General features: G+C 34.4%; 1 protein-coding gene across 1 annotated transcript; it reads right to left on the bottom strand.

Moving 5' to 3' along the window:
- Nucleotides 1-16461: 16461 nt before the first annotated feature.
- On the bottom strand, nt 16462-25960 carry LOC108345823 (cytochrome c1-2, heme protein, mitochondrial). The gene is made up of 8 exons (XM_017584606.2): nt 25803-25960; nt 24208-24275; nt 21723-21937; nt 20940-21219; nt 20725-20796; nt 17220-17336; nt 17044-17109; nt 16462-16956 (listed from the first exon to the last, which is right to left on the bottom strand). The coding sequence occupies exons 2-8, from the start codon at nt 24262-24264 to the stop codon at nt 16840-16842; spliced, it is 924 nt and encodes a 307-aa protein (XP_017440095.1). The 5' UTR covers nt 24265-24275; nt 25803-25960; the 3' UTR covers nt 16462-16839.
- Between the last annotated feature and the right edge of the window lie 520 nt (nt 25961-26480).

The following is a 26480-nucleotide window of genomic DNA, read 5'->3' as shown; positions in this document are numbered from 1 at the left end:
CCTTTCATGTTAAGCTCATTGTCCATCCTCTTATGAAGAAAGTCAAGTTGATGCTAAATTTGTTGAAATGATTTTGTCATGTCTAATTTACTAGATGCACTTCCGTGATGGCTATCTCCATTGGAGAACCTGTAGACATGTTTCTAACACAAAAAATAACCAAAAACTCATAATAAAACTAGTTAGAACAGCAACAAAGGTCACTCAAAATAGCAACTCACTCAAGGTTGAAGGCCACGGTTTTTGTGTAAAAGAAAGGAGCGATCACTCCAACTCACTTGCAAGCTTCACTCAAGATAGCAAGGTGTCTCAAAGTAAAAATTTAGAGCACTTAATCAGTAAAAGATAAAAGTGAAAGGATGTACAATCAACCTCAACAAATATAAGGATAGAAGCCAAGAGACATACACTTCAAGAGGTTAAAAAATCAAATGAACACTACTAAACAAATGATGTTAACGGAACCTAGTAAACCAAGAAAAATTGGCATAGAAAAATAGCAGCAAACTAAAGTATTAAAAGAGACAAAACAACAAGTAAAATGAAGGAATCAAAACAGAGGCACATATGAAAAAATACTGCAGTAAAAGAATGCACACAAACAAGAGGCAATCACACTAAATATTTTATGCATACATGAAGAGAAAGATCTAAAAATGAGTGGAAATAATTTGACATGTTTCAAACCTATATATTTTGTATAATGAAGTAAGTAGAATCTCAAAAATTGATGTCAAACACACACAAGAAGAGCATCAAGTCTTAGCCAGAAGCAAATAACAAGCATATACAATTTTATTTTCAATGTTGATTGATGCAACACTTTATTTTTTTCAGTTTTGGCCAAGACAAGACAATATTTGTATGTGTGTTTTATCAAAATGAGTTTTGTTTTTGAGGAGTACTTATACTTAGTGAAGAACATACAAGCAAAGCCTAAATACTTAAATCCTGATTTGATCCATCTCAATTCAGCATACAAGAGCAATGATGCAAAGGACTCTTGCAATTGTAATTCAAGAAAAATTCTATAGCAAACGCCTAAAGACGAAGCACATATAACTCAAATCAATGGCTAAACATAAAACAAAAATTCAATACAGACTAGCCACGACAAGACATAATAGCTGGAAAAGGAAACAAAGGAGAATTTAGAAGCCTACTTGTTGAAGACCTCCAAGAGGTGTTTGGTTCTTTTGTTGGAAGGTTCTATTTGTAGCATATGTCCAACAACTTTTGGACCACTTCTAGGTACGTAATTAGAGTCTTTAGATCACTCTTAAGGTGTTCTTGATGAAGTATAACATCCAGAGGAAACAAACTGTTGATAGGGGGAGCCTAGTGTTTACATATATTGGTTTTTGATGATGAATAGGTTTAAATTATTAGAAATAGTTTTAATCATTCTTGCACAACAAAATTGCATAATAAATGTTTAGATCATTAACATGTTAGTGTTAGATGTATTAATCTATTCTTGATTAGTGAAATAAACCTAAAATAGATTGAAAATATTGTTTCTAGTAATAATAATCGATTACATAAGTGATATAATCTGTTAGATAAGTTATAACACTTAGAAAGCTAAACACGGGCAAAACACTCTATTATAATCGATTACCTAAGTTACATAATCGATTAAAACAAAGAAAAAGGCATAATTTATTATACAGATAACAATTTTTTAATAAAGGCAAATGGATCACTAAATAGGTTAAGTGGCAAAATAATCGATTATATAAGTTTTATAATCGATTAAAATAGAAAGAAAGGTCTAATCCATTATACAAATGACCTAATCTATTAGGTTAGTTAAAAGAGGCAGAAATAGATATAAATGTTGAAATAATCGATTATGCATAAGCTATAATATGTTAAAACAGAAAGAAAAGCATAATAGATTATGTTGATAATGTAATCGATTAATCTGCGTCAGGAATTGGTTTTCCTATATAAACAAGACTTGAGACGTGTTTCATCAACAATTTTAATTGGCATATACTGACATTATTTGAGTTTTGAGTATAGGGTCTCTCAAGAACAGATCTTGGAGGATTTCACGCTTCATTGGTGATCAAACATTCAAAGATTCATTCAAGATCAAGTGGACTTCACTATTCTTAACATATCTGCACTAGAAGAGTGTGTTATGATCAATGCATCATTATTTCTATATTGTGAAGCACCTGTGCGAGCCAGGTTAGAGATTGAGGGTGTCCATCTCTTGTATTGGGTGGGAGTGAGTGTTTTCCTTTCTTATTTATGTTGTAATCTGATTTGAGGATAACAATTGAGAGTTTCATTGTATTCTCAACTCAAATTTGATTTAGTGGAAAACCTCTCAACTTAGGTTGTTAGGAGAAGACTGGATGTAGGCTTGTGATAAGCTGAACCAATATAAATTGTTATCTGTTTTGATCTTTCCCTTATCTTTCTTTACTTAGTTGATTCATTTATCTTTGATTATTGATTTCAAGATTCCAGAACTCAGGAAAATTTGAAAAAGATTTCGAAAAAGGTTAAATCCAATTCAGCCCCCTCTTGGATTGAGATGTAAGGCCTCTTATTTCTAACAATTGGCACCAGAGCTGAGTTGTCGAATTTTAATCGATTAAACAAGATCTATATGACCAGTATATCTCAAACCTTTGGATAAGGTGCATCCACAAATAGGCCACCTCTATTTTCGGGTGAGAATTATCCCTTTTGGAAAATTAGAATGAAGATCTTCTTGGAATCAATAGACAAAGGTGTATGGGATGTCGTGATCAATGGACCCTATGATCTAACCAATATAGAAAATGGGAAGACCAAATCTAAACATTTTTCTGAGTGGACAATAGAAGAAAGCAAGAGAGCTCACTATGATGTAAGGGCCAAGAACATAATCTCTTCTGCACTTACAATTGATGAATTCTATAGAATCTTAGTTTGTGAAACAGCCAAAGAAATGTGTGATGTTCTAGAGGTTACACATGAGGGTACAGATGAAGTGAAAAGAGTTAGGAAGAACTCTTTGATTCAAGAATATGAGATGTTTAGGATGAAGAATGGTAAGACTATATATGATGTGCAAAAAAGATTTACTCACATAGTGAATCACCTTCTTGCTCTTGGAAAGACCTTTGACAAGGAGGAGCAAAACATTAAGATTCTAAAGAGTGTAAACAGAAATTGACAGCCATAGGTTACAACTATATTAGAATCAAGGGATCTAACTACCATGAATATGGCTACATTGTTTGGAAAAATAAGGGAACATGAGCTTGAGTTGGGAAGGTTGAAAGAAGAGGAAGAAGGAGAGCAGAGGCACACAATTGCTCTTAAAATTGCTGCAAGAACAACAAGCAAAACAAGCTCCAAAAATCATGATGTTGAAGATGATCTAGAAGCTGAAACAATTGATGCTGAAGTAATGAGTTTCATGGTAAAAAGGTTCTCTAAATTCTTGAAATTCAAAAATAAGACTAACTCTGATTGTACAGGAAACACAAAGTCAAATATAAGAAAAGGAAAATCAGTTACTGCACCAACTTGCTATGAATGTGGCAAGGTTGGACACATTAAGCCAGAATGTCGAGTGATCAAAATGAAACAAAGGCTGAAAGAGAAGAACAATCAAGAAAGCAGAAACAAGAGGGAAAAAAAAACCTAGCTCGAGAAGATAGTGCCTTAAGCTCCTCCTCAAGCGAATCTGATGAGAATATTGAAGAAGTAACTAATCTTTGCTTGATGGTTGGATCAATGTCTTCACAAAGCACTGTGATTAGCTTTGAAGATGAAATCATAGAAGACATGTATTATCAACTCCTTGATGCATTCCAAGAATTGCATGAAGAAGCTAGAAAAATTCAATATGCAGATAATAGGCTTAAGAGTCAAAATAGGTGTCTAGTGAGTAGATTAGATAACCTAGACAAAGAGAATAAAAATCTGAAAACTAAACTAGAAGAGAGCAAAGTAAGTGCTTAAGAGTGTGAAAAATGTCCAAGACAGTTAGAAAGAATTGAATACCTCATGAACACTTTGTCTAAGTTCACTCTAGGTAGTTCAAACATTGAAGTCTTACTAGGAACATAAAGAAATGTACTAAACAAGCAAGGAATTGGCTATATCGGTAAAAGTAGAAAATTGAAGGCCAGAAAATTCCTTGACATTAGTAAACCCTCATCCATAGCATGTTGGTGTGCCTAAGGGAAATTTAAAATGGATTCTTAAGGAATCACCACAACCACCTAACATTAAAGGACCCAAATTCAACTAGGTACATGCATTCAAACCTTTTAACTGTTTTGTAGGTACTAAGATGAATTGAAAATTTATGTGCTTAAGGTGAAATGCAAAACTGAAGTGTATCTCACAATTTAAAGTGTTCATGACACCTTGAGGACATCAAAATTGGTAATAGACTCTATCATTGGTAAACCATGCATATTTTACATTCTGCATAAACATGTTGAATGGTGTTATGTGTGCTTTATGCTAGATATAAATAGGTTGAGTGAGAATATTCAAAATGATTGATTTTGCATGATTTCATCAATTTCAAAGAAAACTCTAATCAATTAGACATTCTTCTTTGTTTTGCTGAAAATTGGGTTCTATAACTGAAATAATCAATAAGATTAAAAATCTAATCGGTTAAAATAGCTTCAGAGAGGGTTTTTCAAATTCAAATAGATTTCCCACTTCCTTTAATCCATTAGGTTGAAACCCTAATATGTTAAATTTCTTTTCCCTCTCTCTTTTGCTCAAAATCTTGGATTCTCTTAACAACTTCAAGCTTCCCTTAACTTCCAATCAATCATTAACCCTCTTTTACTTCTATCATTCAATCTCTTGTTCTGAAAACACCCATGGCTTCAACCTTAAAACCTAATCGCATCAAGAGGGCTGCCTGTAAAGCAAGACCTTCAAGTCCAAGTAGGTGGATAAGTGATGAAGAAGCACAAGCTGACTTGATCAGCTTTTGGAAAACGAGAAAAACAAGGATGAAAGTCAAAATGAAGGAAAGGAAGTTGATCCTCTTAATGCAAATGCATCCACTGTTGCCTCCTTTAGACCAAAGAATGAATTCGAAAGATATATGGTTAGGAAGATGCATACCTTAACAAGCCATCATGACATCTATCAATACAAATTTAACAAGATTGATTAAGAGATAGTTGTTATTCAACAGAAATTAGGAATGCAAAATCTGAATGATGATGATGATGATGAAGAAGAAAATAATGAAACAGAAGGTGATGCAACTGAAAATGATGATAGTGGTAGTGAAAAAGATAAGGATGGTGATGAGCATCAAGAAGAAGATGCGATGGAGGAAGATGGAAGTGAAGAAGAAAATGAAGGAAATAAAGAGGAAGAAGATACCAACCAATCTGATTAAATTTTCTCTTAAATAATTTTTTTTAATCCTTTAATCCCTAGCCATAAGGCTAAATACTCTTGAACTTTAGTTTTCTATGCTCTAGTTAATTAGGATTATGCTTTCATTAACAATACTTTTATTTTGAACAATACTTTCTAGTTTTTAATATGTTGTTTGGTTAATCATATATATATATATATATATATATATATATATATATATATATATATATATATATATATATATATATATATATATATATATATATATAGTGATTGACACTTAAAATGCTTGGAAAATGCTTTGGTTGATATTGATTTTCATATCCAAATCTAAATGTACGTTTGAAATAGTCTGTGTTAGCAAATAAGTGTATTTCAGATTATATATCAATCTGACATTGATATATATGTTTGAACCTAACATGTTGCCAAATTGATCTCATCTTGGTACATAAATATGATATTTGGTTATGTGATAAATAATAACATTGTATATGGTATATAGAAAGTAATTATGCATGTGTAAATCAAAGTGGAAAAGATTCTCACTAGTACAAAAATAGCGTATAACATCACGCGTTCAACGTCAAAATACTGAATAGCCAACGTTAAAAATGATCGGTGACATTTTTGTAAATAAATGCAATTATTAGACATCGTTTAGAAATTTAATTTGACGTTAATTTATTATAAGATCTTGAATATTGAGAAGTTCGACGACCTATTGGATAAATATTGCGAACATGTTTGGCCCGAAGGTGAAAATATACTTACGTATGACGTCGAATGTCCTAGAATTAGACGTCAAAAGGTTATAAAATGCCGAATGCCCTAGCGTTAGACGTCAAAAGGTTAGTGAATTCAAAAAAAATTTGAGCTGGAGATTGAAAATTCATTCACTTTACCTTAGCGCGCGAGACCCTTTGCTTTGGTTAAACTTTTCTTAAACAAAGTTTGACGGCCATCACATGTAATTTTTCTTTCATTTGATACAAATGCATGTTAATTAACTATTTTAGGTATGATTTTCGTTTGTTTTGACCGATTATTTTCGTGTTCTTGTCCTTCATAGGCGCATTCTACTTTCTCTCTCATGGGTGACAACACTTTATTCTGACGAACCCATCTTTTGAAGGTTAGTTTTCGTTTTGAAGAATTTATTTGTTAATTAAACTTGTTTGTTGTTGTTTGATTGAACTTGTTTGTTGTTGTTTGATTGAACTTGTTTGTTGTTGTTGTTTGGTTGAACTTGTTTTTTGTATTTGTTTGGTTGAACTTGTTTGTTGTTGTTGATACTACACTGCACGTTCATAGTTCGTACTTTATAAAATACCAACAACTGAAATTTGTTATTTTTCTGTTTTTAAAATACCAAAAACTGAAATTTGTTGTTTTTGTGTTTGTCAGGTCTTCGTAGAGTTGAAAAAAATGATCACAAAGGATCACAATTAATTAAAAAAACAAAAAAAAATGATTAACGTTGTATATTGACAAAATTAGACGTTATAATGTAAGGTCGAATTTTTTAAATTCGACGTCAATTTAACGTCTCCTGATATGATGTCGGCCTTGAATTTGACGTGATAGGCCAAAAAACACCGATGTTATACGATGTTTTTGTACTAGTGTCTACTATCAATATACTATGTTTACAAAAATAATTCTGCAGATTTTAACCGGTTAAGCTACTGGTATAATCAATTACGTGACCAATTCTGATTGAATATGCATTAATAGCTAAATTTGATCTATTGTATAAGTCTAAATGGTCATTTATTATATGCTTTAAGTAAAATGCATATCATATGTGTTATCCAATTTAAATTCACATGGTATTTCATTGTGTATAGAGATATATGCATAATTTTGATTCAAATCAAGCAATTCTAATCCTGCTGCATGACTCTGATGACATTAATCAAAATTTTGCTGCATAATACATGGAAATTGTGATATAATACTCTATGCTAAAATTTGCAAATCATACTTGAATTGAGTATTACAAAGTGTACTTGATATTATCATGATTTACAGTCTTTGACAGTTAATACCATTGAAATATCATATCTGTTTAAGTTAAATTCTGCTCTAATACATGTGTATAACATGAAAAGGACTTGTTCATCATGACTAAAATTGATTAAAATGACATTTCATCACTGAAACCTGAAACGTAATTCACAACCTTAAACCTAAAGCTTGAATGATGCTTTTATGTCGAACTAACCAATATGTATTTGGTATACTGAACTCGCATTCCATATGACTTCCACTACCTCTTGTAGGTTTTTCTTTTCTTCCAAGATCCTAAGATAACCTTAGTCTCAATCTAAACCAATATTATTTTCCTTTTCAAGTTTAACTCAACATGTTTCTTCTCTCTATTTCTTTTATATTCTTTCTTGACTTCTTTGTAACCAGCCACACCTTTTCACTCTTTTAGCTTATTTTACTAGTCATAACATATCTGTCATTTTATTCCAACACTTAAACTTTAGAAACCTCCTCAAAGCATATCCACAATCCTCCTCATCTTCCCTAAGTTGGGTGGTTTAATGGTTTTTTAGGTTTCAAGGGAGTGTTGGGCTGGAAAATCACAAAATAAAGGATAGTTCAGGCTAAAAAAGTAGGGTATAATGGAAAAAGCATTCATGATAGGCTATTTGGCAAAGTAGTGCTAAAGAGAAAATAGAGTCTGGGTCATGTCAATAATTCAATGAAAAAAAATTATATAAAAGAGAGTTACCACAAAGCAATCAAAAGTGAATTACACACAAACAAACAAGGCTCAAAAGCACACAGGTTAATACTAATTTGATCTTAGAGCTAGTTTCCTAGATAGCTTAATCATTTTTTTCTAATTTCCTATTCACAACCTAATGGAGCTTCTAAAAACATATATGGCAGACTTAATTATTTTATATGAAACAACAAATTCCAAAAAATAAGAAGTCCAAGAAAGATTGCAACAAAACTTCTAAAAAAGACTCTACAAAACTTAACTTATTTACAAACAAAAACTACCTGAAGAACTGAAAACTTGTGATATTTGATCCCAATAACTTGTTCTTGAAGCTCCCTCAATCCAAAATGTCGCTTCTGAACTTCAAAATCTTTTCCAATCCTTTGAAATCCAAAACTCATATTTTCTATCTCCCAAACTCCAACACACTACATTTTCGTACTTTGAGGTAAGAAATTGTCTTAAAGGCCTTATCCAATTTTATAAAGGTAAGCAAGTCAAGTCATCCTTGAATCTACATTCCTCTACTACTATAGAACACTTAACACTACCATAAAGACAAGAACATGACAACAATTTTTATAGAAAATAAAACTCAAACCAGAACTCTTTCTCCCTCTAACATGACAACAACATGAGTGTGCACCATCATTACTCTTATTAAGACATTTTTTGTTCTTAATACTCCTAGTTAGATACACAATATTTACATTATAAACATAAACTTTTAAACTTTACAAGACACGAGAAACCTACAACCCTCAAATCATTCTAAAGACAAACTACTTTGATACCAAAATGTAACATCTTAATTTTAGCATCTTACACCTGATACAATAAGACATTATAAAATTGATAAAACAAAACAGCTTTTGTCTCAAATTATAGATATAATATTAATACAATCATACAAAAATAACCATAATAATAATCATATCAAAAACAACTATGAAATCTACTAGAGGATCACAAAGAAGCTTTACAGCATCATTGTCCTCCAATAGAGATGCTTCAACACCTATCTCTCATTTGCTCACACTAGTAAGGTAAATCATCTCCAAAGAAACACCAAAAGAAACGACAAGGTAAGCTAATGTGTTGAAGAGTTATCCTAAGACAATTAAATCATATCAAATATAAGCTAAACATGGATTAAATACAATAAATCATATGGATACACATAAATAGTTGACATTAGACTTAATTATTCGAATACATGCCTTTAACATTGGGTTTCACTATAAACGTGCAGTTGTAGTAGTATTTATGCTCTACAGAGTAATAAACATAGGGGTTATCACCTTACCACTCACAAGGTCAGTCCCCTTCGCGCCTAAGACTAAAACAGTCCAGTGGCTAAGACCTCCTGCCATTCTCTTCCCCCATTATTCCTCTCTATATGAGTTGAATGATTGGTAGAATATCAAGATACCTCCTTATTGAACCTCTATATGTCAATGCATACATTAAACATCACCACCATACAAAATTTCTTCTTGAAATTCTCTCAACAACATTACCAAACATATTCATAAGAAAATCACCATATCCATATGTAGTCATCATGCTCACAAACATACTTAAAGTTTATTTAAATCAAAGCAAACAACCAAGAAGAAAAATAAATCAAGCATACAAACTGGGGCTCAAAGGTAGTGCACAATAGTCTTCTTACAAAAGGTGGTACTTAGCACCAGTCTTGGCGCTTAGCGCCATTTTTACGATCAACGACACCCTTATTTCGTTCAGCATCCTAAAACTAAAATGCTTCAAACCAATACTACAAGGATGACGCTCATCGGCACCCTGATGCCACTCAAAACCAAACCATTCGTAGAATTAGGCGCTTAGCATCACCCTGACACCCTCATTGTTATTCAATTTGAAAAATAGGACGTTCATCATCACCCTAGTGTCGCTCAACACTATACCATATATCAGCACTTGTATTTTGTTCTTTTGAGGGAACTTATACATGTTCAACTGATCAAACTGGTACTCCTTTCCTAGTGCGTGAGTTTAAAACAGTTTTAAACATGGAAGCTCATACCATTTGACCAATTGCTTAAATTTAAGTTCTCTAAATCACACAAAACAAAGTTCGAACTAGCCAAAAATCCAAGAATCAAACATTGAAATCACAAACGCTAAAACATAAAATTTTTAGATTTCACAATCTTTAATAACTTAACAAATTCATCTCATACAAATCAGACAACATTTTCACATTTCAATAGATCCACCCATCACACCTATCAATCATTCAGGTAATTCACCATACAAATCATACAATTATAAATTTCAAAGTCTTTATAACTTAAAAACAATGTAATTAACTTCCCTTACCTAAGAGACAGATGAACTTGCTTTAAGAAATCTCAAATCCCTTCAAGCTCATTGGACCCTAACCAGTGAAACTCCTCCCAACTTTCAAGATGTTCTTCTACTCATAGCAACATCACAAGAACGATCCAAACATACCTTCATCAGAGCTTCATATAGATAACTAAAAAGACATATTCAAGTTAAAGAAAACTCACATGCAACATATAATACAAAAAGACCAAGAAAATAACTGAAACTCAACTTATGTGAACAGAAAAACTGATCAATCTAAATTGAAGAACTCTTCACAAGGATCAATATTCTTGATAGGGGGAGCTAAACCTACCCTTTATATCTATGTTTTTTATGATGAACCAAATAATGGTTTTATAGTTTCTTGCACAAATGGCATAACAATTGTTTTATCTTTATTGTGTTTGTGCTTGATATATGAATTCATTAATTGATAAATGAATCATGCTTTAAACATATTGAATATATCATTTCTGGTAAAATAATCGATTTAACATAGTATATAATTTGTTAGATTTCTCCAGATATCATTGTATTCTTAATAGGGGCAAACTGCTCAGTAGTAATCGATTACTTAGGTTGTATAACCGATTAAATAAGTTTACTTTGTTCAAATTCATTTCATTTAATAGCTTGAACTGTCATAACGATCAAATGAATTTATAACTAGCTAGTGAGATTATATAATGATTACATGCTTGGATAATCTGTTAAAATAGAAGCAAACATGTTAAACCAGAAGGAAAAGCTTAACAGATTACATAAATTTCTTAATCAATTATAATGCGTCAGGATTCAGAAAATCCTATTGTGAGAAATAAAGAAGATTGGGAGAAAATATCCATTGTGTGTTTAGACTACACATAGGGTAGTTTATTTATATTGTAAGATATGGGCCAATGCCCTTAATACAGAATAGACTAAGCCCAAATAACAAAGACACACATCTTAACATCTAACACTCCCCCTCAAGCTGGAGCATATAAATCATATGTTCCAAGCTTGTTACAAAGATAATCAATTCTAGGTCCTCGTAAGGACTTAGTGAATATGTCTGCCAACTGGTTGCTTGAGTTAACAAACTCAGTCTTGATATCTCCGGATATGATTTTTTCTCGAATGAAATGACAATCAACTTCAATGTGTTTGGTTCTCTCATGAAAGACAGGGTTAGAGCTAATATGGAGAGCAGCTTGATTATCACATATAAGTATCATGTGAGTGACATCTCCAAATTTCAATTCACTAAGCAATTGTTTAAGCCACACAAGCTCGCAAGTAGTTGATGCCATAGCTCTATATTCTGCTTCTGCACTCGACCTTGCCACAACACTTTGCTTCTTACTTTTCCAAGATATCAAGTTGCTACCAATAGAGACACAATATCCAGAAGTAGACCTCCTATCAGAAGGGCAACCAGCCCAATCAGCATCTGAATAGCAAACGATCTTTGTATCGTTGTTAGGGCCATATAGCAAACCTTTTCCAGGTGATCTTTTAATATACTTCAGTATACGAACAACTGCATCCCAATGGTCTTCACATGGGGAGTTTAGAAATTGACTCACCACACTAACTGCGAAGGAAATGTCAGGACGCGTAACAGTTAGATAGTTTAATTTACCAACTAGTCTTCTGTACCGTTCAGGATCTGAGAAAGGCTCCCCCTGATTTGGTAGGAGTTTGATGTTAGGGTCCATAGGTGTCTCAACAGATTTACAATTCATTAACCCTGTTTCCTCCAAGATGTCTAACGCATACTTCCTTTGAGATATGACAATACCATCATTGGATTGTGCTACTTCAATACCCAAAAAGTACCGGAGTTTGCCAAGATCTTTGGTTTGAAAATGATGACAAAGGTGTTGTTTCATCTGAGAGATGCCAAGATAGTCGCTTCCTGTGAGAACAATATCATCGACATACACTATTAAATAGATACATCCAGCACTCGAGTGGCGATAGAACACTGAATGATCCGCTTCACTGCGAGACATACCAAATTGTTGAACAACCCAACTGAATTTACCAAACCAGGCCCGAGGAGACTGTTTTAGGCCATATAAGGATTTGTGAAGACGACATACCAATCCAGATGACTCCCCCTGAGCAACAAAGCCAGGCGGTTGCTCAATATAAATTTCTTCTTGCAAATCACCATTGAGAAAAGCATTTTTGACATCAAGTTGGTAAAGAGGCCATTGTCGAAGAGCGGCCATGGCAATGAACAGGCGAACAGAGGTCATTTTTGCCACTGGAGAAAAAGTATCACCATAATCCAAACCAAAAATCTGTGTGTAGCCTTTGGCAACCAGTCGAGCTTTCAGACGATCAATGGTGCCATCAGGACCAACCTTGATAGCATACACCCACCTGCAACCAACAACAGACTTTCCAGATGGTAATTGGACAAGCTCCCAAGTTCCACTTTCCTGTAAAGCACTTAATTCATCCATCATAGCTTGACGCCAACTAGGATGAGTTAAGGCATCACCCACAGATTTGGGAATTGACACAGAAGAAATGGATGAGAGACAAGTATAAAAAGATGGAGATAATCTGTGGTAATTAAGAACAGTATAATGGGGGGAAGGGTTACGGGTAGAGCGTATACCTTTACGGAGGGCAATAGGCAAGTCAGACTCAGTTGTTGGAGCCGGAGGAGACACATGAGGCGGCACCGGAAGTGAGTCATGAGGGAGACAATTACGATGACTATAAACCTGAAGGGGTGGAGGTGAAGGATGATCCTGTGGTGAATGAGAGTCTAAAGAAGGAGAAGACAAAATGGGTGGAGCATCACCAGGAGGATCACAGATAAGAGGAATATCAACAGTAACAGCGAGAGGTACAGAACTAGAAGATAAATGTGAAAAGTAAAAAGAAGACTCATCAAAAGTGACATCAACAGAGATAAAATGACGATTGAGGGAAGGGGAAAAACACTTATAGCCCTTTTGTGACCGTGGAAATCCTAAGAAGACACATTTGTGAGACCTAGGAGACAACTTATCAAGACCAGGACTAAAATCATGAACAAAACATGTAGACCCAAAAACTCGAAGAGGTAATGGATGCAGAGGGTCTTGAGGAAATAAGATAGAATGAGGGATTTTGTTCTCTAGGACGGAAGATGGCATGCGGTTGATAAGATAACATGCCGTGAGAACAGCATCACCCCAAAAACGTGAGGGTACTTGACCATGAATGAGAAGGGTACGAGTTGTTTCAATAAGGTGTCTATTCTTGCGCTCAGCCACCCCATTTTGTTGAGGGGTATAAGCACATGAGGTTTGGTGAAGAATGCCATGAGAAGCCATAAAATGTTTAAACTGTTGAGAAAGGTATTCACGGCCATTATCACTGCGTAAAGTGCGAATAGAAACCCCAAACTGAGTTTTTATTTCATTGAAAAAGGTTTGAAAAATAGAAAACAACTCAGAACGATTCTTCATGAGAAACAACCAAGTACATCTGGAATAGTCATCAATAAAGGTAACAAAATACTGAAATCCTAAAGTTGACTTAACACGACTAGGTCCCCAAATATCAGAATGAACCAATGAAAAGGGGGATGACGCTCGTTGTGAAACACTACGAGGAAAGGAACTACGAGTATGTTTACCTAACTGACAAGACTCACACGACAAACTTGATAATTTGGACAGACTCGGAACAAGTTGTTGCAGTTTGGCAAGACTGGGATGACCTAACTAAGCATGAAGAAGGGATGGTGACTCCATGATTATGCCAGCATGTGGAGAAGGGCTGAGATGATATAGGCCATGAGACTCACATCCTGTGCCAATCATGTGTTTCGAACTCCGGTCCTGCAACCAAACAGAATCTTTGGTAAAAGAAATAACACAATTAAGGGAACGAGTTAGACGACTTACAGACAATAAGTTAAACGGAGACCCAGGGACATAAAGTACATTATCAATGGATATGGATGGAAAAATATGAACAGTACCAATACCACGAGATGAGACTCTAGACCCATCAGCCATCGTTACCGAGGGTAAATTAACCGGACCTGACAAGGAAGAAAACAAGGACTTGTTACCAGTGATATGATCGGTGGCGCCTGAGTCAAGGACCCAAGATCCGAGAGAGTGAGTCAGACCAACAAAAGGAGTACCTGTGCGTGTAATAGAAGCAGATGTAGTGGAACTAGAGTGCTGACGATCCTCATACCATCTGAGAAATTCCTGAAAGAGTAAAGGGTTATTTATGGGATTTGATGTAGGATGGTCTACAGACGGTGATGGGAGAGGTGGATCAGAATTAGCCATTGCTATAGGTCGAGGAGGATGTCCATGAAGCGCATAACATCTATCAATTTTGTGGCCTAGCTTGCCACAGTGGTCACATTTTGGACGTCCTTTACTTGATTGGCGAGACTGACTCCGATCATCAAGTTGGGCAGCCATGGAGAGGGAGAAACCCTAAAAATTCAAAGTGTTGTGATTGACGCAACGACCACAGATCCAGAAAGAGGGCGAGGAGGCGATCACGGCGGTGCTGATCGGCGGTGGAAAGCTCCGACGACGCGCCGGCACGCACGGCGGCAGCGGCGACTCTTGCGGCGGCGCGTGAAGGCGCGTGAGAGGTCCGATCGCCGCGATCTTCGTACGACGGTGGTCGCCCGGCTGAGACGCTTCCGATGGTGTGGTCGCCGGTCGATTCTGGAACTCCGGCGACGGCGACGGCGGTGGCGACGGCAGCGGCGGCGACTGCGACAACAGCAGCAGTGATGGATGCCGGAGACCGTGGAGTTGACTTGAACTATTCCTGTGCTCTAGATACCATGTGAGAAATAAAGAAGATTGGGAGAAAATATCCCTTGTGTGTTTGGACTACACATAGGGTAGTTTATTTATATTGTAAGATATGGGCCAATGCCCTTAATACAGAATAGACTAAGCCCAAATAACAAAGACACACATCTTAACATCTAACACCTATAAATACGCATCTTGAGCTTTGTTTCAAAAAAATTCAATTGCTATTTCATAACTAACTATTTCATTGAGTTTAAATTGGGTTTCTTACACATCAAGATTCTATAAGAAAGTGGACTTAATTGTTCTGATTTAATTTGCACCAAGAGGAGTGTAATTGGAAGATCTGGATCATCATTGACAATTTGTATTTGTCTACCTGTGCATGTTGGCCAGGGGTTTTGAGAGCTGTGAGTGTTCTCAAAGATTGTAAAAGAGTGAGAGTATTCATTTCTTGTTTTCTAGTACTTTCTCTTTTATGGTTGATTCACCACTTCTTGTTTGATTGATTTCAAGAAAACCAAAGATTTTACAAAGCTTTTGAAAAAATCAATTTTTTAAGATAAAATCCAATTCACCCCTCTTGGCTTGAGATATAAAGCATCTCTTTTCTAAAAAATCTTAATGTCTTGATTCTTAATAGATGATGTGTTTCTAAACAATGAAACTCATTCTATATATATTAAAACCTTTTAATATTAAAATAAATAAGTCTCACTATTTTAAACCATTATCACTTTTAAAATACCAATTTCTAGGTATTTACTCAAACAATAAAACATTTAAACATTTTAAGTTTAAAATATAAAGTGACATATTCATTTTGAAAAATCATGACGTAAAAATAATCATAAAAGTAATATATTCGTATTTACATTTACTAAATACAAATCCCAGCCACATAAATCAAACTTTTAAATGAGACTCTTATAAATGTATGAACCGTCTATTGATTTTGACATAAACGGTTATCTCTAAAGACTCCGCAAACATTCTTATGATTATAATTTGCCTTAGAATTTCACGTGTTCCGGTTTCATAGGCCATGGATAGTTGAAGTTGGTAACTGCGTTGATCAGAAAATCACAAAGCGAGTAGAGCAACTATGAAGTTAAATTTTATTTGTAATATAGTTCGAGAAATATGGATCTACTTTACAATCTCTGTAAAACCACCTTGCTAAACAAAACGGTCCTTAAATACTGAACCACAAGTATCATAACATTGCAATGAAGTAAAAATGAACCATGTTTCCAACTTCAAAAGGAACATGAGGGCCTAGTCTCTGTTTCTTATAAGATAAACCAAAATGAACCCCAATCACAGGTCAATTACCAGGTTGAGAAAAAAAAATAGAAGTATAGGCTGGACAATGTAACAATACATAGGCCAGAGAAGGGAGAAAAAGTGAAAGTAACTATATCTCACGTACATGGAGGAGCTTTATTTCTATCTCAATAAAAATAGAACATGCTTTCGGTTACTCCATCAACGAATTTGACATGATGAGACAACTTAAGCATCTGACAATTATTGCCAACAATAATCTTTCCTGAAGTGAAAAATGAAACTTGAAAGCAGCTAGTTGACAACATCAAGAACCAGCTTGCGAGACTTTAGAACGGACCACCGCAGGCGGCGGTAATAGGCTGCTTGAAGTAATGCAAGTGATAGAACAAATATCCATTTAAATCCCATCTGCATGTGGTAGCAATGTCCTTAGAAGACAAGGTATTTTCTTTATTGGTTTTAACTAAGATAAAAATAATAATAAAGGGAACAAACCAGTTTTCTTTCCTCCATCTCGGGTTCGGCTGCCCAGGTCAGGAATGACACCACATCTTTACCCATCTGCAGTAAAACATAACCAAAGAAAATATTTAGCTTAGTTCTTCCCATGTTCATAGATAATCAAGGTGATAAGATTTTTACTGAAACCAATCCTCAACAAACAAAAGAACCTGAGATTCTGTAGCAGGGGTGCCATCTTCATATTCAACAGCACCATCATTAAGCATTTTAGGCATTGCAATGGCCCCGCCGGGAAAGTAAGGATTATAGTGCAGTCCTTCTCTAATCTACATTATTATTAGAATGATAACGTTATTCAAAATTTTCCCTTTAAGCACAACATATTAGAAAGTTGAAAAAGTATAATGAAGTTCGCCCATTGTATATTGGATATAAAAGCAAGACCGACAACATGAGTCACATATATGTAAGCCGAAGAATTGAAAACTCTTGTTGTATTTACATTAAAAGCATTTTGTAGAAATAATTGTATTGGAATAACTTTGATGATGTAAGAGTACTTAGAAGTTTTCCTTTTTAGAGAATTTTTACGCAGATAATCGATTATTTCATGTGATAATCGATTATTTCACAGAATAATCGATTATCATTGTCTGACTTAATATTGCCTAGGTCGCGCAAATAATAGATTATTCCTCGGGATAATCGATTATTACTTTTTGAAAACCTCATAACGGCCACAAATAATTATCACACTGGCAATTGGGAGTTGGGTTTTCATTTTCTGACCTCTGGGAATTATATACACCTTCCTAAACCTCTTAAAGGCTCAACTAAGCCATTTGAGAATACAGAAAGAGTGTGAGGAAGTTCTCAAGTGTTAATGTGCTCGAATCAAGTCTTGAGATTAGGAGAAGCTTGCGCTTAGTGTGTCTAAAGCCGAAGCGGTTCTCTTCAAGTTGATTGAACTGAAGTTCTTCTGTTCGTTTGTCGAATGAAGGTGTTCTCTGTTTTTAATATTTTTCTTATCTAATTGTAATATGTGAACTATAGTTCGGTGGAAAAGGTTAATCACTGTATATAGTGATTAACGACTGGACCTAGAATCTTTTGATTCGAACCAAGATAAAATACTGTGTGATTTTCTCTATCTCTACACTTTTAGTTTATCAAATGTTTGATAAAAGTTCTAAAAGAAAATCATAATTTTTAAAAGAACCAATTCACCCTCCCCTCTTGGTTATTGACCGTAACACGCTCTCTAAAACCATTCCACTGCGCGATTCCAATAAACAACAATTGGTATAACAAAAAGTTCAAACATAAAGACTCCCCCTAAAATGGTTTTCCCCCTCAACAAAAGAATAAATGCAATAAAATGTGAAATTTCATAAAATGAAAGGCAAATACATCATGAAATACAAGGAACATAAATTCAACTCTAAATAAGGATTACAACAAAGAGTTAGAAAGGAGAGGTTGGAGGATAATCGGGGGTTGAAGGTTGAGTCGATCTTCAATGTTGCCCAGTCGAGTATCAAAATCTTCAAATCTCTCACAAACATAATTATAATGAGTTTGATGCATTTCCTCAAGTTCATCAAACCTTGCTTGATGAGCCAAACTCATATCTTCCATTTGCTTTGAGAGGTCTGCAAAATACTCTTCCATTGAAAATGTTGAAGCTGCAGATGGAGCAGCTTTACGTACAGGTTTTGCCGTGTGAGCATCGAAATCATCATCTTCATCTTCTTGATTTTCTTCATCTTTATGAAGAAATACATTTCCACGTGCTACAAAGCCCATTTGGCGTAAAGTAGTTTCACCAATTTCGGAACCAATGGACTGAATAGCTTGAGTATGCTCACCTTTGACATTGACTCCTTTAAATTCAAGGATGCGAGAAATAAGGAGCATAAGGGAGATGATAGGCTGAAAATTTTTGTGCCTTAGCATAGTGTCAGTGATGAGAGAAGGCCAATCAATGTGGACATGGTTCAAAATACCATAGATAAGGAGAAGATCTTGCTCAGAGCATGATTGGTGGCACGAGGGCATAGGATCCAAACTATCAAGTAATGGATCATCCTCTCCTCTACTTTGAAACCACCCACCAATAGTTGTCGTCAGTTTGATTGTTGTTGAGGATTTCTCAGAAAAGATTGGAAGGCAAGAAGACGATTGAACTCTAGAACTCCAAGATGAACTTTCACTGCATCATCCTAGATGGTGAGCATAGCTACATTTGTCCAAATGTCGTCATCAAGAATGATGCGTACCCCTTTTACTTTAGTAGTAACAATTCCATCACGATAACGAAGATTGTGGTAGAATACCTGAATAAGGTCGGGATAAATACATCCCTTTTGCTCAACAAGATTGGTTAGACCTTGGGCTGCAAATAGATTGGGAAATTGGAACCCGTAAAATCTGTAGTACTCTAAGCCGACAAACTTGACACCCATGATGCGTCTCTCCTACCAAAAATAAGCAAACTTAACTTGTTTCTCCGAATCAAAGATCCATCCTTCAAGAGTGGCAGGTCTAGGAGCTCGAGGATGTGAAGAGGAGGCACCACTAGTATGAAGCTACTGAAGTTTTGATGATGTTACAAGCTGAAGAATTGAAGACTCTTATTCTGTTTACATTAAAAGCATTTTGTAGAAATAATTATATAGGAATAACTTTGATGATGTAAGAGTACTTAGAAGTTTTCCTTTTTAGAGAATCTTTGCACAGATAATCGATTATTTCGTGTGATAATTGATTATAATGAGCCAAAATAGAAAGAGATTACTCGCACAAATAATCGATTATTTCACAAAATAATCGATTATCACTGTCTGATTTAATATTGTCCAGGTTGCGCAAATAATCGATTATTCCTCAAGATAATCGATTATCACTTTTTGAAAACCTCATAATGGCCACAAATAATTGATTATCACTTGTGATAATTGACTATCACTAGCAATTGGGAGTTGGCTTTTCATTTTCTAACCCCTAGGTTATTTATACACCTTCCTAAACCTCTTAAAGGCTCAACTAAGTCATTTGAGAATACAGAAAGAGTCTAAGGAAGTTCTCAAGGGTTAGTGTGCTTGAATCAAGTCTTGTGAATAGGAAAAGCTTGCGCTTAGTGTGTCTAAGGCCAAAGCGGTTCTCTTCAAGTTGATTGAGCTGAAGTTATTTTGTTCGTTTGTTGAAGGAAGGTGTTATTTGTCTTTAATATTTTTCTTATCGGATTGTAATCTGTGAACTATATTTTAGTGGAAAAGGTTAATCACTGTTTATAGTGATTAACGACTGGACGTAGAATCTTTTGATTCGAACTAGGATAAAATACTTTGTGTGATTTTCTCTATCTCTGCACTTTTAGTTTACCAACTGTTTGATAAAAGTTCTAAAAAAAATCATAATTTTTAAAAGAACCAATTCACCCCTCCCCTCTTGGTTGTTGACCGTAACACACTCTCTAAAACCTTTCCGTTGTTTCACCTAACCTACCATGTATGCATATTTTTATTCATTTGTTAAAAAGAAAATTAGAGGGAAAAAAACAAACATCACTCTGGAGTTGAACCACCAACCCATCACGTGGTGTATAGAAATTTCTATGTATGACAACTTGCATAGAATGAGTAAAGTTATATTAACGATATGAACATCATAGTTTATTATTCCTTAAAAAGAATGTTTTTGAGAAGAACTTACCGAAACGCCAGCAGGAGGGTCACGATATCCAGTTAAAAGTGCAAACACATAGTTCTGACCATTGTGTCGAGCCTAAAATATGAAGGGTAAAATTATTTCTGATATAAAAGAAATATAATATCTAAAAATATTACTAACAGACTATATCAAGGGTAAAAATATTTGATATAAAAGCTATATAAAATCTAATGTTACTAACAGACTACAGTCATTACTTTGGTGATGAGACTAAGATCTGGAGGATAGGCTCCACCGTTAGCAAACCTAGCAGCGGCTTCATTTCCATATGGCTGAGGAAAGCGATCACTGAGTTTACCAGGGCGTGTAAACATCTCACCCTCATCATTAGGGCCATCAACCACCTCAATCTCCGCTGCCATAGCCTTTACCTCTTCTTCTGTATAAGCAACCCCAACCAAATCACGGTATGATATCAAAGACATGGAATGACATGAAGCACAGACTTCTTGATAAACTTGATGACCACGACGAATCCTACACATTCAAAAATCAGTTAAATATGGTAATACCTATATTAGTATAAATGGCTATATAGCATTCCCGTAAAATATTGAATTGGGCAAATGATTAGATAGAGAAGAATGCAGTTCACAATATTATGAATCCTGGCCAAGAAAAATATCCTGAAATAAAATTACATTCTAACAATCATTCATGATATTTTTAAGATAAATAACTGAATGATAACATTACTATTCACCAAATACACAAACAGGATTCAAACCCTGTGAGATCCCTCGTAAAGGCATTAAATTATAAAGCAAGAAAGGAAGATGGAATGACTGGTCCACAGGTGATAAAACTAAACATAAGAGCAATATGACAAAAAAGGGAAAAAAAATACACCTATAATTAACAAATACTTATAATGCATCTGTAAAATGTACAGGGAGTAGTTTGACTGTACAAAGTCGCTAATTCACAAATTATATTCTTGAGCAAGAAAAATAGAAAGGGAAATTTCAGGTCAGACTCACGAAGCATGATCATATGAACTGAGAATGCCCTTGTGAGGCCATGGATAGCTGGGACATGCCAGGCCATGCTCAGCTTCGTCAGCTAATGCTGTTGTTGAAAAACTTAAAATCCCCGTGACACCAGCTCCTACTAATGCAAGTGCTCGTAAAGAGTTGCTGCCAGTAGAGTTGGCACCATCGATCTTTGAGATAACGGGTGACGTGAAAGAAGAACTCTACAATGAATGTAAAGTAGCTATTAGCAAATGAAACAATTGGATTGTTATATGGGAGGCACAATGTTTATATAGTCATGAAATTTTTTAAGAGATGCACAATATCAGCCACAAGCTGAAATGGATGCCAATCACATCACAAACACTGACATGCTATATGCACACACATATACAGATATAGATAAATAGAAAGATGAACCTCATTAAAGAATATTATCATTTTACCATATAGAAACTGTCTCATAGCATAATATCCCAAGATATGATAAAATTATATCTTTGAGTAAAGATATATTCACCTTTCCAAACCAAATTAACAAGCTTTACATTTTTTATATGATAAACAGTCTTATAAAAGAAAAACTAAGAGGCATTAGTTTTAATATTTTATTAGTTGACTACACTATAAAAATATTTTTTAAATAGTATGAGGTCATTCATACTTAAGTGTCTATTTAAGTGTCCAAACTATATGGAGACATTAACCAGGAAACCCAAGGTAACAAAAATAGTAGGAGACGCGTTTGCACTTCAAAGTTCCACCATACTAGTTTGCAAAATGGTCTTTCACTCTTTCTTACATGTCAAATAATGACTATAAGTCTATAATGCAAGATAGTTTCCATTAATTGGAATTGGCTATTTGGACGAAAAAACCCAGCGGTCCTATTAAGAGGTTTTAAACACTAAAGAAAACATTACATTTAACATAAAATTAAAGAATTGAAGGTAAAGAAAAATGAAGAATGGTATGTCAACTGGACCAACTAATATTCTTTTTGAAATTTTAAGTTTAGGGAGGAAAGGTATATCATAGCTTAGCAAATCATTCAACAATACAATGTGATCAAAGAAAATGTTACGTGAGAAGAGGAACAATTTGATACCTATTTACAGGAATAAAGGGAATGAAAAAAAGTGTGCAGACACAAGGATCAATCTAATATGACACTGTAAGACTACGTAAAGAAAAAGGTTTTAAATTGCAATTGTAGTAATGAACTCATGATCACATAGAGTGTGAATCCAGCGCTATCATGGTTGAGGTTACCATCACAACTGAGATGTTGTAGATGCATCAAATGATGTAGACTGAGACAAATCCATGGTAAAGCGTGTTTGAGAACCAATCTTATGCCAATGAGGCTCTACATTTGTTTCTTGATTTCATTGAAGATTCAGAAGGAAACAAATATATTTTTAAATTTTCCTTTTTTGAGGAAAAAAGGAAAAATATAGATTCATGCAAATTCAGTTACACTTGAAAATAAGAAAGTGGATCAGTGATTCCAGTAAAAAACAAATTATCGATGCCCCCCAACTATCGCCAAACAACACCAATTTGAGTTCTCATATGTCACTCTACATGCAATTTTGAAGCCAAACAAAATGCAGAACATAATATTTGGCAGGCTTCATCACACAATTTGAGAGAAACTATCATCCTCGTCTGTTTTCAAAAAATCGTTCAAACCTCAGACGCTAAAGTGTTTTGTTTCTGAAGTAAATACTCAGCATTTACAAGTTGAGTCACCAAACCCCATGGGTTTATGTTAACATTGAAGAAAATATAGCAATTGAAATAAATATAACTGAACAAAATTTCGTGCGACACTTGTTGAGGAGATTAAAAAGCTCATAATCATATATGGTAGTTTGGTCACAAGGCTTAATTAAGAAAAAGATAAGGATCAAATGGAACATAGTCAGGACTATTAAAAAAAGACTGTAGTACAATGAGGTAGCATCAAAATAAATTTTGACAAAATAAAATAATGACCCATGTAGCCCACCCCAACACTTGGCTTGATCATTATTGGTGCTGCATACATTAGCTCATTGCAAGAGTTTTTTATTATTATTAATATTTACCATTATCCATCTTCAATCGCTCATTTATAATTTAAGATCTTCAAGTTTTTCAATAACAAACATTATATAACATCTATGACTCTAAAAAGAAATTGATAAATCTTTTACATACTAGCAGCAATGGTATGATGATATAGATAATGATTTTTAACATTATTGTCACATTACTCAAACAGAAAACAACATTGGTCAAGTAGAAATTTAAAAAAGATAAATGATTGGCTCTAACATCTTCCAGACAAAATAATGTTCTCAATTTTAAATTTGTTCACCAATTTTATTTTATTTTAATTATTTTTGGTCTAATGGTCTCTATTTTATGTCCCATGTTGCAAGCACCAGAAAAATAAATCTTCCAAAACAAATAATCTTATCAAAAAGAGAGGGGTCATGCTTACAGAAGAACAAGATTGGAGTTTCCTCCTCAATAACTGCCGAATAACACCTCCAGCCATCTCAGTTCAGACTGCAATCCATTCATATAAAAATTACAGAAAGTAACTAAATACCTCCAACCAAGTATAAAAGATAAAATATATGGGTAATGACAAAGACAGCATCACCAGAAAGTGCAAATAAGATAAAAGTAAATGTTATCAACTGTTTCTGAAATGGAATAAGAAGACTAAACCCAAAAATGAAAATTTTCCAGGAAAAGTACTAGCAAATTTTGTAGTTTAGATTATGGTTAGATGATCTACCAATAAAATCACCTTTTTCTCAGTTTTTTTTGCAGAAGTAAAATCAGAAATCTTCCATGGGCATTTTTTTGGACAAACTTCTCAACATGGACCTCCATAAGTTAAGGCTAGCTTATGCATAAGATAATCTGTATAGGTTATCTCAAATAGTTCTCTAAATTAATAATTTATAACTTGTGCATGAAGCTAATTTAATTTGTTTTCTTTTTATTTTTATCTATTAGAAGTTCTTATGGAGAAGTTTGCTCAAACAGAAGCAAGGGCATAACTTAACCTTTAACTTATGATAAAAGTTTAAAGTTCTAGTTGCATCCAATTTTTCAAAAACCCTTGTAGAAGAAGAAAGTAAGAAGAAAATTATATATATATATATATATATATATATATATATGTGTGTGTGTGTGTGTGTGTGTGTGTATAGAGAGAGAGAGAGAGCGCTTCTAGAAAGTAGCTCATGGAGAATCCTTTTTTTATTTTTTTTTTCTTCTTATTTTCTTCTACTATAATTTTCTATCAAGATGTTTACCAGAACAGATCCAAATTCATTTTACCTTCTTATCTTCTTAAAGTAAAAGTCTCCACATAAAAGTTTATCCAAGTAAAACCTTACCCTCTCTCTCCCATATATTCTAGTTATTGGTGAAAAACATTGGCAACAAGATCGAGAAAGCAGTAGACAAGATAAGACCAAGCACGAGTATGCACACCACGAAAGAGAGACTAATTTTAAAACCTCGTTAATAATTAATACACAATAAGTTTTACGGTTTAACTGGCATCATCCCTCAGTGCTGATTTCAAACAACTGAAAGTACAGATAATCGGAAAAGAAACATTTCCTAAAAGCTGCAAAATGTATTTAAATCGTGTATTTTCAGGCATTTTCAGCACCAAATATGCAACTAAACTCAAATTAAGGTCTCAAGAATAAAACAAACACACACAAAGGGCCAAAATATAGATAGTTGCATAAGCAGAAAAAAAGAGCAACATCATAAACCCATATCACCAAGCAACACATTCAAATGAAATCTCAATACGGCAAATATTTTTCTGCAACAACACAAAACCAGGAAGCTCGGTTCAATTCAGAAAACGAAGCTTCGTGGTCCCAAATGGGAAGTAATAGAAAGAAAATAGATATCAAATTGTTAGGGAGATGAAAATTGTAAAACCCGTAATTAAGAAGTGGGTAACAGATCCGAGTTGCAGTGATTGCTGAATATTTAAAAGACAAAAAACAAATTAAGTAAAAATTATTGGAAATGAAGAGAAAGGAAAAAGGGACTTACGAAACGAAAGCTCTCGATTGGGAACTGAGGATCTAACGAGGAATAAAGCGAGAAAGTGAAGAAGAAAGAAGAAGAGAGAGAAACTGCGAAAGAGAAGCTTTGAGCCACACACGCCTCTAATGTTGCACCCACGGGAAACGCTCTGTGCTGTTGGGCCTTACTCACAGGCCTTCTTAAGTTGCTTGTTACCACATTTTTTTTTATTTTGGGCACATCTCAGCTATAGTTTGTAGCCATTTCTTACTGCATTGGGTTTTTTATTCCTGCACCCGTTTTTTTCTTCATGCATCCCTTATGTTTTGAAATCCCACATTTTCCTTAATTAAAAGTTATTAAAAAAAAGAATTAAATATTTCTCCTTGATTTGCTTTCATTCATTGGTGTCTTCTTCTTACATGTATGTCTCGTCTTCTTGTTTCTTCTTTTTTTTGGTTGTTGTTTCATTCTTTCCACAAGTAGCAAGAACACATCAACCAAAGACCTTGTTCATCTTATTAACGAAGATTACAAAAGTTGGAAGTTTGAAGTTAGTTGAATATTGAATTAGACCGATATTATTAAATTAGAGAGATCATATCGGATTAGTCAATTCAATTTGAAGATCTATGTACTGGATTAGGTAATCCAGTATGTTGTCTCGGATTCAGTAATTCATACAGGATTATCCAATTTGGATAG

This window comes from Vigna angularis, chromosome 8, assembly GCF_016808095.1.
Source record: "Vigna angularis cultivar LongXiaoDou No.4 chromosome 8, ASM1680809v1, whole genome shotgun sequence".
NCBI classification, from domain to species: Eukaryota; Viridiplantae; Streptophyta; class Magnoliopsida; order Fabales; family Fabaceae; genus Vigna; species Vigna angularis.
Note: the sequence above shows the minus strand (reverse complement) of the source record. Positions and strands in the feature narration are given on the sequence as shown.